The 14,876-nt window shown below is 34.9% G+C and overlaps 1 protein-coding gene across 1 annotated transcript in view; it reads right to left on the reverse strand.

Annotated features, from left to right (window-relative positions):
* Positions 1 to 14,876, reverse strand: part of LOC111155496 (MLLT10, histone lysine methyltransferase DOT1L cofactor) — a 234,588-nt gene that overhangs the window by 39,223 nt on the left and 180,489 nt on the right. Inside the window, exon 15 of the mRNA XM_022515655.1 lies at positions 7,243 to 7,290. Coding sequence (XP_022371363.1) covers positions 7,243 to 7,290 — 48 coding nt within the window. The remainder of the gene's footprint in view (positions 1 to 7,242; positions 7,291 to 14,876) is intronic.

Consider the following 14,876-nt stretch of genomic DNA (forward strand, 5'->3'; position numbering starts at 1 on the left):
AGGCTATAAAATGAGTTCACAAACCAAAATCAGAGAAGACAGAAGAAAATGATCCCCTTCATCACAAATTAGCAGATACAAACATTATTGACTGTCCTCTAAGAACCTTAGAAAATAAAGAGCAAACAGAGATTATGAGATAAATATTGTAAATTATTTAAAACCTATGCAGAGGAATCAAAAGTACATGCAGGAAAGAAATAACAGTCTACATAAAAAAGAAGAACCTGGCATACCCTGCTGTGGTAGACAGTCTTCTAGTGACATCCACCCTCCAGCCCGAGGTTCCCTTCCCCTGACAGTCAAACACTAATCAAGGTCCTACTATGAAGAACTGGGTCGATTGAACTAAGGTACTGATAAGCTGACCTTAAAAGAGATGGAGTATCTTGGATTATGTAGGTAGACCCAGTGTAATCATATTAACCCATAAAAGCAGAACATGAAGGGCAAGAGTCAGTGAGAAATGCAACAGGTAAGAAAATAAGAGAGATCCCACAGAAGGGGAAGTTAGAGAGACTCTAAGCGTACAAAGGATTCAACTCACCTTTACTAGCTCTAATACGTAGGGACATGTGAAAAGATGGGATAAAAGCCTCAAGGAGCTAAGGGAGACCCTTAGCTGTCAGCCAGAAAGGAAATGAGGACCTCAGTTCTGCAACTGCAAGGAACAACTGAGTTCTGCCAACAACCTAAAAGAGCTTGGAAGTGAATTAATGCCACAGACTCCTAATAATAAGAGCCCAGCGAGCCAACACCTTGATTTTAGCCTTTTGAGACTCTAAGCAGAGAAACCAGCTAACACAACCAGACTTCTGACTGCGTGCTAATAAATTTGAATGCTTTTAAGTTGCTAATTTTGTGGTAATTTTTTATGACAGCAATAGAAAACTAATATAATGCCAGAAAAAAAGGAAGTGTTCAAAGAATAATGGGGATACGCCAAAGGACACAGTGCCACCTTAAGGGGCTCCCACTAGCTGACCAGGGAACAACTGGAGCATCACAGTAAACCAGTCATAACCCACATAAATCTGTAGGTCCACACTGATATAAACTGAAAGTGTCATAAAGAATGGGATATTTATATAGTCTCACAGTTAATTCTACAATACACATACTAATTATAAAGGAGAAAAGAAAGCCTTTTCATTAAAAAATGCCTGATTATGTGCCATCTGATACATGCAATGGAAAGATCATATGTATGATATCCTGCTCCAAGAACACACGACTCTAATAATTAAAAAAAAAAAACAAAAAAAAAACTAAATCCCAAAATAAGGAGCCTATAAAATTTTGAGACAACTGTCAAAATTTGAATAGCATCTGAAGAGTAGATGGTAGTAACATGGTGATGTTAATTTCCTATTTTTGATCATCATACTGTGATTTTACAGGAAAATGTCCTTGTTTGTAAAGACTAAGTGTTCAGGGCTGAAAATGGCACTCTATCTGCAACTTAGTCTCAAACAGTTTAGGCAGATACAGTTCTCTATACTATATACTAGTAAGTTTAAGACTGTTTCAAAATAAAAAATATTTTTAGATATGAAAAAAGGGCTACATGTTCTTAAAAACAAGAAAAAGAAAAACCAAACCAGACCAGGTCCATTTCAGAAAGGAACACAAAGAATTCCAAAAATTGAAAAACACATTCACTAAATATCTTTACTCATCAGGCAGGTAAAACGATAAATTAATAGAGCTAAAGAGATGATGAGTGAACACAAAAAGATCAAAAGAAATTACCCAGATACAGCACAGAGAAATTAAGAAATGGAAATTATAAAAGAAAGATTAAGCGGGGCTCCTGGCTGGCTCAGTGGGTTAAGCCTCTGCCTTCAGCTCAGGTCATGATCTCAGGATCTCATCTCCAGCCCCACATCGGGCTCTCTGCTGCAGGGAGCCTGCTTCCCCCTCTCTCTCTGCCTGCCTCTTTGCCTACTTGTGATCTGTCTGTCACATAAATAAATAAAATCTTAAAAAAAAAAAAAAAAAAAAAGAAAGATTAAGGGACACGAAGGACGGAATGAAAGTCCAAATATATCTAACAAAAATTTATTGAAGAACAGAAAGAATAGGAAGAATCAGTATTTTTAAATATAATGGCTTCAGCTGTGTCCAGAATTGAGGAAAGACATGAATTCTCTCAATCAGGAAGCGAAGAGGTCCTAAGAACAATAAAAGTCACACCTAGACATATCACCCAAAACAAAGAGAAAATCTTAAATGAGTGGAGGCAGAACAGTTCAAGGGTAGGTACATTAATAGGAATGTGGGATTAAAGGAAGGTTTGGGTTCTTTTGTGCTTTTTCAGGAAGAGGCAGAGACACGAGAGCATGTTTAGATGTAGATGAGCCAAAAAAAGTGATGGTGAGAGGATAAGGCAACTAAAATAACAAGGTCTCTGATAAGGCACAGAAGGTTGAGATCCACAGTACAAGCCTAACTGGATTGCAAGCAGGACTTGAGAGAAAGAAAAGGGGATGGATACAAACCAAGGAGGTTTGCAGAGAATTGGATAATGAAAAGATGAAATTTTCAGGCAGTAAAAGTTTAAAAAAATAATCACAGCGAAAAGTAAGAGGTTCTTAGAGATGTATATTAACACTGCCAAGCAATTTAAATGTCAGTCAAGGTTAGTATCACAAATCTATAATGATATGAATGTGTACATGGTGTGCATTTTTTTTCTATAGAAACGCTTACCTCAGATGAAGTACAGAAATATAGGTGGTCAGGTTAATGAAGGAGAGTATTTCAACTAAGAAGAAATGAGACTTACCTAAAATATCAATCATAAGCCACATGACAAACATCATTAAGTTCACTACACAATGATTTTTTTCCCGTTTCTTAAGAAAATTAAAAGGAAGGTTTAGTAGGAAAAAACTGCCAACTAAAATGAAGAATATAATCTCATTAGGTGCAGCAGCTATTAAAACAATCTGCCATTCTTCATTAAAGGCTTTCTATAATTTAAATAAAAACATGTGAGTAAAGACCACAATCAATTTTTAAAAATGAAGACAAGAAAAAACTACTCTCAAACCTAGTATTTTAACCATAACCATAACATAACATAACCATAACCATAATAATTTGTCTAACGTTTTATTCTGCTATTATTCATTTATATTTCTGCCTCTTCAAATAGAATCTGGGGACGCCTGGGTGGCTCAGTTGGTTAAGCGGCTGCCTTCGGCTCAGGTCATGATCCCAGTGTCCTGGGATCGAGTCCCACATAGGGCTCCTAGTTTGGCAGGAAGCGTGCTTCTCCCTCTGCTTCTGCCTGCCGCTCTGTCTGCCTGTGCTCACTCGCGCTGTCTCTCTCTCTCTCTCTGACAAATAAATAAAATCTTAAAAAAAACAATTTACAAAATAAAATCTGAGCACCATGAAAACAATATAAGAAACTGACAATCCTTTGAACCATGTATATATTATTTTATGCATTATATAATTTGTTGTTCTTGGTTTGGTGTCAGGGAAAACATATCACAGATATATTTCCAAGTTGCTAGATAAGATACCTAAATATCATTTGATAACTAAATCCAGAAGAGTCTACAAGAAATAGGACTGTAATCTTTTTATTTCCACTACTTCCAATTTTTTTTGCTATGGTAATTACCTCTGTTAAATCTAGCCTTTTCATACATTGTACCACACCTCCTTAGAATTGAACTTACTTCTATATAGCCCTTGTATATCTCTAAGAAGGACTTCATCTTACAAGTCCATGTTTTAGAATTCTTTCCCTTCGCTATTTTAAAATGTCCCCTTTTAATGAGTCTAGATGAGGATTTTTCCTTCACTCTTTTTCTTTGACCACTTCAATCTAAGATTGCTCATCTTTTTTTTAAGGAAGAAGTTTCTTTCTTATGCCTTCAGATTATTTCCTTCTCTCCATTTTTCTCTCTATCCCCTTCTGGGGCTCCTATTATCTAGAGTCTATTTCTATTCTCCATATCATATCGTTTTTAATTTAAATATGTATGAAACCCATTTATTATTTTGTTTCTCACTGTATCCACTGTTATTTATCCCATCTATTATGTTACTTTAAAAATTACCCTTTTCCATACCTAAAATTTCTACTTGTTTCTTTCAAATATTTGCTTTGTTTCAAGTTATTATGATCTTCCCTCATTTTTATGTTGTTCATTACAGTGATTTATTTTCATTACAGTGATTTATTTTCTCTCCATAGTTTCTTTAGGACTGATCTGAGTAGAAAATCAAATGTTCTATTACTGCCAACATGAATTAAGTATTCTTGGTCTTGGGGTACCTAAGTGGCTCAGTCAGTTAAGCATCTGCCTTTGGCTCAGGTCATGATCCCAGGGACCCAGGATGAACCCTGCATCGAGCTCCTTGCCCATCAGAGAGTCTGCTTCTCCCACTTCCCCTGTGTGCTCTCTCTCTCTCTCTCTCTCCCTCACTCCCAGTCTCAAATAAATAAAATCTTAAAAAATATATTTTTGGCCTCCTAAATCTCGACACACCCAGAAACAACTCTAATATAAGTTTTTCATACACCTTTTGAATGAAAATATTAGTTGCTTCAAATATTACAAGCATAATGACAAAAAGTCTGAGAAGCATGATTCTAAATACCTAGCTATTTTTATATAAAAATACTGTTTTGTCAGGAATAGGCACATATACATATCCAAAGATCCTTAAATAAAATGACCCTCTGGGTGTGAAACAACTAATACTGGCCATCTATAGAACCAGCTCACAATATAAGACATGGTCTCTAACTGTAGGTTTAATCATCAGAGTAGCTGGGACATAGATTCTGCAAATCCATGACTAGAAATTAATGTGAAAGGAAACTGCTTAAGAAAGCAATCAACTGCATTATACAGAGAAAAAGAACATTATCAAGATTGTGATAATCATTAAAGATGATCTAACTAATTGTACTTATTCTGATGTCAGATTCACCAACCAAGCAACTTCTCAATTATTACTAGTTTTCCCAAGATTACTTTAAAAAAGAGTAAGATAAGCAACAATTGGCATTCTTGACAATAATGTTTTAATCACAAATGATTAAGGGACATTCTTCACTTTTCCCACATTGGCTTGAGTCAGTCCACCTAATCAACTCCAGGTATACTGACAAAACCAAAAGACTAGTGAGAATGTGGGATTTTGAAAATAATAAATCTGGTATAAAAAGTCATGTCTAGGAACCTTCAAATTAATTAGAAAAAATATTTAGAAGGTACCACTTGGTGACTAATTCGGTTAGGAGTAAGCAGAGAACAAAATGAAAGACAGACACAGTCTTGATAAAGAAGACAAGAGAGTAAACAACTTCTCAGGAAACACTAAGGATTACAAGAAAGAGTAACTACTTCAGAAGCATAGTTTTTATAAATATAAAGGTATCATTATTTATCACTATTATGTAATTATTAGAACATTTTTCTCAAGTACACTAACAGAACAACACTTTTGTAAACACACTCAAGTTATTGATGTATACCTGAAAGTAACCATTTCTTTTGGGGGGAAACCTACTTCTAAAATTTCTACTAATTTAAACATTCATAAACCTAAAATTACAGTAAAAAAACTAATTTTTTTCTTCCATGCTAAATGTTTCCACAGCTACTCCTTGTCTTCCTTCAAGTTAAACTTTTCTACATATTCATTTCATCTGTCCAGTTTCTTTGGTTCATCAAATATTCATCTCTTGCATCCTAACCTGTCTTTCCAGAGTCCTCCTTTCCACCTACTAAGACTCTCCTATCTTAAAATAAACCCAATTCACCTCTTTGTCTTCTCTACCAACCTTGCTTAGCCATGACCAATCTCGCAATTTGTTACTTTAACCCCATCTGGATTTACTTCTAATTCTCCTTCACACCTAAACTCTAACCTCATCTATTCATTTGCACCTAAACATCTCCACCTCAACAGCTTACTGGCAAACGAATACCTACCCTCCCCAGCTACTGCCATTCAATTTATTGAGAATTACTACCCGTTCTTCTTGGGTAATATAAGTCCTACTAGTCTGATTGCCATTACCCTCACTCAGGCCCTCAATACATACAGCTACATTACAACAAAAATCTAATTGGTTTCTCTGTTCTCTAGCTCCTTTCAATATCCTTATATGCTACATCCAGATGAATCTTCCTGAATAACAGATTTTATTTTTTTCCCCAACTCCAACTATTTCCCAACTACCAACTATTTTCAACTCCTTTAGCTAGTAGCTAGGGCTATTATTTTTCATATATTTCATGTCAAATGTCAGTATCACCATCACTTTACACACCTATGTGTCCTTGCGCTATTTGTATTCCAGGGACTGCAAGTCTAGCCCTGATCCCTATCTCCAAATAGCTCTATTTTAACCTTTCTTTAAGCATCAGGTGAAATATTACATTTTCTGGATCGCTCATTTCCTCAGCTCAAAGTAAGTTTCCATGACCTTGAACTTCTTTTATATTGCAAATCATTAAAGAAGTTATAACTATATGTCTTGAAATTATTATTTACATACGTATTTATCCTTTTAGATTTTATGTTCCTGAAAGGATCCATTTGCAGTACAATTATTTTCTCAAAGTAAATGACCATGATTTTAGATAAAGAAATATCTTTATACTTTTCAAATGAAAAAAAGGCAAAGAAACTGTTGAGAAGGAGAAGTTCCATAGTGCAGGTATCCATAGCTGGCAAGATAGTTTCATTAACAGGTGAAACTGAGGTTTTTAGGGGAGGGACAGGGGTGCAGTAGATGCATACATTAACTGGGTTAAGAAGAGTGGATTCAGAATACACACACTCACTCTCAACTGATCTAGAAATATTTGAAAAACACATTACAGAATCAGAAAATTGTTATAAATCATAGAATATGGTCTCAGATTCTTCTTTTCCTCAGTGAGAGAGAAGGATCATAGATGTAAAAAGTGGTCTTAAAAATCAAAGGTCTAGGCATCTAGACTCTGTCAGGTAAATAATTTTAGAAATCCTAAAATCCATCCTACCATGTCTTAGACTATATGACAAATCCAAAAGTGTACAACAATAAGAACATGGTAACAGTTCACCCCACCAACCATCCAGAATTATGGAGAATTCCTTTCAGTTACCATTTTTGGGACTACAGATACTACTATTGTTTTATATGAGGAGGTTTCTAAACTACATTAGGATTAATTTAACACTGTTACCCTTAAAGCCATGTTTGAATTTGGTACATACCTATGAATTTAAGTTCCTGCTTTGTTAGTGTAGAATTGTCATCTCTGTCTAAAGAAAAGACATACTTTAATTTTGAATTTTTAATAACCAGTTTCTAAAAACTACCATACAGGTATAAGTTGAGAAATTTAAGACATTATAGGGGGCTAAAGTTAAAAAAAAAAGGGGGGTTAAAGTAAAACAAAACAATAAAAAATAAACACAAAACTATGGAAAATTTAAAAATCATTATAAATTTGTTTTCACTAAAATAAAAAAAGGCGGCATTCTAAATAGACTGTTAATGACATTACCATTTAATTAATTTAAAAGTAATTCTTATAAATTCACTTCCATTTACACTAATCCCTTCACTTTTCAGGTTCTGTCTCTCTTCCAGTTTCAATGCGACACTTACAAATTCATTTTGCTTTGTAGTAGTTAACGTGCATACTGAGAATTACTTTTTCTCCCCAGTGGCTGATTCACCATCCAAATGTTAATATCCTTCTGTGTTTATCACTTAAGAGTCTCTGAAGCCCATCTTCCAGAAACTTAGAGTGATCCAAGAGACAAACAGCTTGGCTGACTTGAAATGGAAGCAGTCTTACTGTCTTATCTAAAATACATGTCTTAAACTACTTAGCAAGGCTATACAGTATTAGTCAAATTCCTTTCTGCACAGGAACAAACACTGGAACAAACAGTAGCATTTGCTGCATCCTGGAATGTAACAATGTATTGTATAAAAATAAAGAATACTCCCAACTATATCAAGTGAGAAGGAAAATCAAGTCTATTGTGATTAAAAAGAAATTAGATCTAGAATGATCTAGATCAATGGTTCTCAATCTCCACAATGTTCATAGTAACAACTTCTCCTATCAGTAGTATCTCATTATGTATAGTGAATCTCAAATGATTAACAGGATATGGTTATGCCTGAGTGCTCATCTCTTGTTCTTAGACCCCTACCTTCTTAATGCTTGCCTGAAATAAAGAAGGGACACATGTAAAGAACAAAGATCTAGTTTCCTACAACTATTATGACAAACCTGAGTAGGATTCCATTCTTGAGGAAGAACATTCACCCGTAAAATCAATTAGCATTCATACTTATTCTCAATCCTATAGCAGATATTTATGAATAATTGGATGACATTACTTTGCCTCTTCCATCAAATGAGATTTGTTTAATGAGCACGGTCGTGACAAACTATAAGTACCATAATTAAAGAAAATTTAAAAGCATAGTAAATGGGGCAAAGAAATCAATTAGCAATATACTGCTGGTGAAAATAGATCTAAGCTCTTTAGCTACTTTAATCTACTATTTCAAAATTATATTAAAAATGAGAATTGCCAAGACAAACGCACAAGCAAATTCCATTACTGCAGCAAAGAAAAAGTTACTACTCTGAGAGAAACAAGAACTGCCTAATGCAAAGTTTAATTCCCAAAGAAAAGGAACGTATTACCAAGAATATATTAAACCTCCTCTAGGACTGTGTAGGAACTGACAATGATGTAACACTTATGGAGATCGAGTAGATGACAAGCTAAATGCCAATGAAATAAAGATGAATAAAACCCAACTCCTACTACTCTAAATGAGTTTATAGTCTAGTAAGAAAAACTGGTAAATAAATTGTTAAACAGCCTAAAAAGTATTAGAGTAAAAGCACAACCTGAAACAGAACAATGAAAACCAGACAAATATATGTTAGATTTCAAATGGACTACAGAAGTAACATATAGGGGCACCTGGATGGCTCAGAAGGTTAAGATTTTGGCTAAGGTCATGATCTCAGAGTCCTGAAATCAAGCCCCGCAGTGGGGTCTGTGCTGGGTGTGGAGCCTGACTGAGATTCTCTCTCTCCCTCTTTCTCTGCCCCTCAGTCAAACACCCAACTCTTGATTTCAGCTCAGGTCATGATCTCAGGGTCATGGGATAGAGCCCCACATCAGGCTCTGCACTCAGCAGGGAGTCTGCTTGAGATTCTCTCTCTCCTTCTCCCTCTGCCATGGGCTCGCGCTCTCGCTCTCTCTCTCTCTCTCTCTCTCTAAAATAAATAAACAAATCTTTAAGATATTTAAATGACTATTCTGTCTTTCCAATTTGCCTTAAAAGTTTCCAAAATTTACTACAAGATTTTTACGTTATATCTTTGTCCTACCTGTTCTCTTTTTTCTTTTATTGAGACAATAAGATTAGTATTATTTCTCTAACTCTTAAAGCTTTCTCAAGTTCTCTGGTCACATAAAATTCATCCCACTGCACCTAATCTGGTTTTTTTTTTTTTTTTTTTTATTGGTTTAAGTGTTTTCCTAGAAGTATTTTTCTTTGTATTGATGATAATCTTATTTCCTTATCAGAAAGCACCAATTTCAAGAGTTTCTGTAATATTATATGGACACACCCAGAAGAACCACCACCATTAAGTCCTAAGATTCTCTCCAAAAAATATCAAATTAGGATATATGTTTAACATTCAACACTTATGGCTATTAATTAATACACAGTACTTCCTTGGTTCTTAAACCTTCATTAAATTCTTTAAACAATTCTCAGTGAGGTAACACTTTAATTTTATGAAGTTCTATATAATAAAACATTTTCTATCACATACTAGAGAATAAATAATTAATCCAGTCTTTAAAACTTCACAAAGCCTCAAATGTCTAACGGAAAATGTTTTGTTGTTGTTTCACAAAGGTGAGACAAATATGACTAAAATAAATATGACTAAGATATAAGTCACAGAACCAAATAAACAAAAATTGCCTAGAGAAGCAGTAGATACAGACTGAAGAAGAGCATTAGAACACTGCATATGAGAACCCAGAAGTTTGTGGTGTTTGCTTAAGAATAATTCCCTCAAAAGTTATCAGAAAAACTTTTGCAGAGGCACAACTATGCTTACTTTTAAAATCTTTCAGTAGATAAAGAAGGAAGATCATACCAGCAGACACTACTGAAGTCTAAATTATAGATTTTGCAAAGAATAGTACAGAATGAAATTACAAGTAGGTTATACTAATGAAATATAAAATTGAAAAGAAGAGATGAGACTGGAGAGTAAGAGGCAGATTGTGAAAAACTCCACATGCCATTCTAAAATATATTCATTTTATCTCATAAATACCAGACAATTCTTAAGAATTTAAGTAAGACAGTAACATGGTCTGATAGGCATTTTTAAATAAGCCACTGATTCTGGTGGCACCTAGAGAATCAGCTAGATAATGAAATGAAGGTTAGAAGGTTGCTGAAAGAGTTCAAATGGCAAATTATGTAGGAATACCTAAGTAGAAGCAATGAAAACTTAGTTTTCCTTTACAGGAAAAACCAATGATTACTAACAGGAAAAAAACCTTTAAAAATAATGACAACCAAGAAAATGAGAAGGCAGAGTTTACTTAACTCTCTAGCATAACCGATCCAGGTGACTAAATCCCCACAGAAATAAGGAAAACAGAAGCAGGCTTTGAATGGGAATATATAAGAACAAGAGAGATTTATTAGATTGTTGGAAATGAGCCTGGAACTCAAGAGAAAATTCTACATTGGTGAACCTAAAGGTTTATCAAATTTTATCTTTTCAAAGAACCGGGTCTTAGTTTCACTGATTTTTTTCTATTGTCTTTTTAAGTCTCTAATTTATTTTTGTTCTAATCTTTGTTTTTCCCCTCTTTCTAAAATTCTGGACTTCATTTGTTCTTTTTTTCTAGTTTCTTGAGGAGTAAGTTATGTTGAGATTTTTCTTGTTTCTTGAGGTAGTCATTAATTACTAAGAACTTTCCTCTTAAAACTGTTTTTGCTGCATCTAATAAATTTTAGTATGTTGCATCTCCATTTTTATCTCAAGGTAACTATTTCTCTTCTGATTTTTTTCTTTGACCCATTAATTATTCAGTAGCAATGCTGTTTAATCTTGACATGACTGTCAATTTTCCAGTTTTCTTCCTGTAATTAATTTCTAGTTTTGTGTCACTGTAGTCAGAAATTATATGTGTAATATAATTCCAATCCTCTTAAATTTATTAAGACTTGTTTGATGGCCTAACATATGATCTATCTTTGAAAATGTTCCATGTGCACTTGAGAAGAATTAGTATACCCTTTTGTTTTTAAATGGAATGTTCTACAAATTATCCGTTCAAGTCCATCCAGTCTAGTGTGTTAAGGCTGATGTTTCCTTATTGAATTTGTCTCAATGACCTATCCAATTATGTAAATAAGGTGTTAAAGTCCCATACTATTACTGTATTAATATTTCCTTTATATACTTGGTGCTCCTATATTGGGTGCATAAATATTTATGTTTTATCTTGTTAGATTAACCAGTAATACCTTTTTGTAATAAGGTGGTTAATTAACGATGAAGCAGATACAGTAGGCAATATAATGGCTCCCTCCTCAAAGATGCTCATGCCTTACTGCCCAAAACCTATTAATATGTTATCTTAAACAGCAAAGGACTAAACAAATGTATTTAAATAAAGAAGCCTGACACAGAGAGACTATCCTGGAATCCTGGATTGTCTGGGAGAGCCCAATCAAATCATCCAAGTTGTCATTAGTTTTGAATCTGGGAATCAGAGGGCAGAAGCATAAGAGAGACTCCACCCAAAACTGTTGGCTTTGAAGACAGAGGATGGTGCTACTGGGGTCGGAGGGGGGCAGGCGGACTCTAAAATTTGGAAGAAGTAAGGAAAAAGATTCTCCCCCAGCACCTTAAAAAAGGAACAAAGCCTGCCAACACCTTGATTTTAACCCAGTGAGTCCAAGTCAGACTTCTAGCCTATAGACTGTAAGATGATAAATTTATACTGTCTGAAATTTGCAATAATTTGTTACAGCAACCATAGAGAATGAATATAGAATAAGATGAAATGTAAATTCTTTTTCTCTTCCTTTCCCACTGATAAGTTTTAAGCTTTTTATTGCTTAATACTCAATATAATAAAGAAAAAAATGTAAAATCTAACATTTAACACCCCATATCCCCAGTAGGATGGTTATACCAAAAACAATCAAACAAAATAATAGGTGTTGGCAAGGCTGTGGAAATACTGGAACCCTTGTGCACTGCTGGCGGGAATGCAAAATGGTGCACCCACTTATGAAAAACAGCATGACACCCTATTTTAAAATAGAACTACCATATGATGCAGCAATTGCATTTCTGGGTAAAATGACAATTCAAATAGATATTTGCACATCTACTTTCAAAGCAGCTTATTCACAATGATCAAAAGGTGGAACCAACCCAAGAGTCTCTCACCAGATAAAAGAGTAAATGAAACGATGGTATATACAAACAATGGAATATTATTCAGCCTTAAAAAGAAAGGAAGTTCTGGAGGCATCTGGGTGGCTCAGTCGATTAAGTGTCTGCCTTCAGCTCAGATCATGATCCTGGAGGCCGGGAATCAGGCCTTTACCTCAGGCTCCCTGCTCACCGGGAGTCTGCTTCTCCCTCTGCCCCTCCCCCCAGCTCATGTTCTCACTCCCTCTTTCTCAAATAAATACATAAATATTCTTTTAAAAAAAGAAAGGAAATTCTGATACATGCTATAACATGGATAAACCTTAAGGATATTACGCAAAGTGAAATAAGCCATTCACAGGAAGACAAATACTGTAAGAGACTATTCATATGAAGTATCTAAAATGGTCAAATTCATGCAAACTGCAAGTAGAATGGCAGTTGCCCTAGGAAGAGGGGAAGGGAGAAATGGGAGCTGTTGTTTAACTATAGAGTGTCAGTTTTATAAGATGAAGAAGTCCTGGGACTGGCTGTACAACTATGTGAATATATTTAACACTACCAAACTGTATATACATTTAAAAATGGTTAAAATGGCAAATTTTATATGTATTTTATAACAATTTAAAAAAGAAACTAACACCTGAAAAGAAAAAAGAGAAAAAACATGGATTTTTTCCCAACTAAATCCAAGTGATTCTTCCTCAAGCCACCATAAGCAAAATATCACTTTACCAGGTATCATTCCTATGCTTGTCTTTGTAATTAAAATATAAGTCGAGGGGTGCCTGGGTGGCATAGTCGGATGAGTGCACAATTCTTTGTTTTGGCTCAGGCCACGATCTCAGGGTCATGAGATCGAGCTCTCAGCAAGGAGTCCACTTGGGATTCTCTCTCCCTCTCCCTTTCGTCTTCCTGCTCCTGCTCCTGCTCTCTCTCTCATAAATAAATAAAATAAATCTTTAAAATGAAATGAAATTTCATTTAACTTAAATTTTTAAAAAGTCCAGAGCAATTATCAAGAAATTAAAAGCATCCAAATTGAAAAAGAAGAAGTAAAACTGTCACTACTTGCAGATGATATACTATATACAGAAAACCCTAAAGACTTCACAAAACAAAAAACAGAAAACCTGTTAGAATAATAAACAAATTCAGTAAAGTGGTAGGATACAAAATCAATATACCAAAATTTGTTGTGTTTTTGTACATTAAAAACAAACTACCAAGAAGAAAAATTAAGAAAACAACCCCAAGGGTGCCTGAGTGGCTCATTTGGTTAAATGACCAACTCTTGATTTTGGTTTAGGTCATGATCTCAGGGTCCTGGGATCAAGCCCTGACTGTGCTCTGCACTTAGCAAAAAAGCCTGTTTGAGGATTCTCTCTCTCCCTTTGCCCCTCCTTCCACCTGCACACTCTCTCCTTCTCAAATAAATAAATCTTTTTCAAAAACTCCTATTTATAAGTACATCAGAAATAAAATACAGGGCGCCTGGGTGGCTCAGTGGTTAAAGCCTCTGCCTTCGGCTCAGGTCATCATCCCAGGGTCCTGGGATCGAGCCCCACATCGGGCTCTCTGCTCAGCAGGGAACCTGCTTCCTCCTCTCTCTCTGCCTGCCTCTCTGCCTACTTGTGATCTCTGCCTGTCAAATAAATAATAAATAAAATCTTTAGTAAAATAAAATAAAATACATAGAAATACATCTAATCAAGAAGGTGAATGATCTGTATACTGAAAACTTTAGATATCAATGAAAGAAACTGAAGACACAAATAAATGGAAAGATATTCCATAGTCATGGATTGGAATAACTAATATTGTTTAAATGTTGATACTACTCAAAGCACTCTACAGATTCAACACAACCCCCCATCAAAATTCCAACAGTACTTTTCACAAAAATAGAACAACCCCAAAATCTGTATGAAACCACAAAAGACCCTGACTAGTCCAAGCAATCTTGAGAACAAAGAACAAAGCTGGAGGCTTCACGCTCCTGATTTCAAACTACATTACAAAGCCCTAGTAATCATAACAGTATGATATCGGCATAAAAACAGACACAAAAATAAATGAAACACAATGAAGAGCTCAGAAAAACACCCATGTATACAGGGTCAATTTATTTACAAGAAGCCAAGAATATACAAGGACAGTCTCTTCAATACGGTGTTGGGAAAACTGAACAACTACATACAAAAGAAGGAAACTGGACCACCACCTTACACTGTACAGAAAAATTAACTCAAAATGGATTGAAGATTTGAGTAATATAAATTTTCAAAAGACCATCAACTCTTAGAAGAAAACATAGGCAGTAAGCTCCTTTATATTAGTCATGATATTTTGAGTTTGACCAAAACAAAAACAAAACAAAAC

The sequence above is a fragment of the Enhydra lutris genome, unplaced genomic scaffold, assembly GCF_002288905.1.
Source record: "Enhydra lutris kenyoni isolate GAN:26980312 unplaced genomic scaffold, ASM228890v2 scaffoldscaffold42, whole genome shotgun sequence".
Classification (NCBI taxonomy): Eukaryota; Metazoa; Chordata; class Mammalia; order Carnivora; family Mustelidae; genus Enhydra; species Enhydra lutris.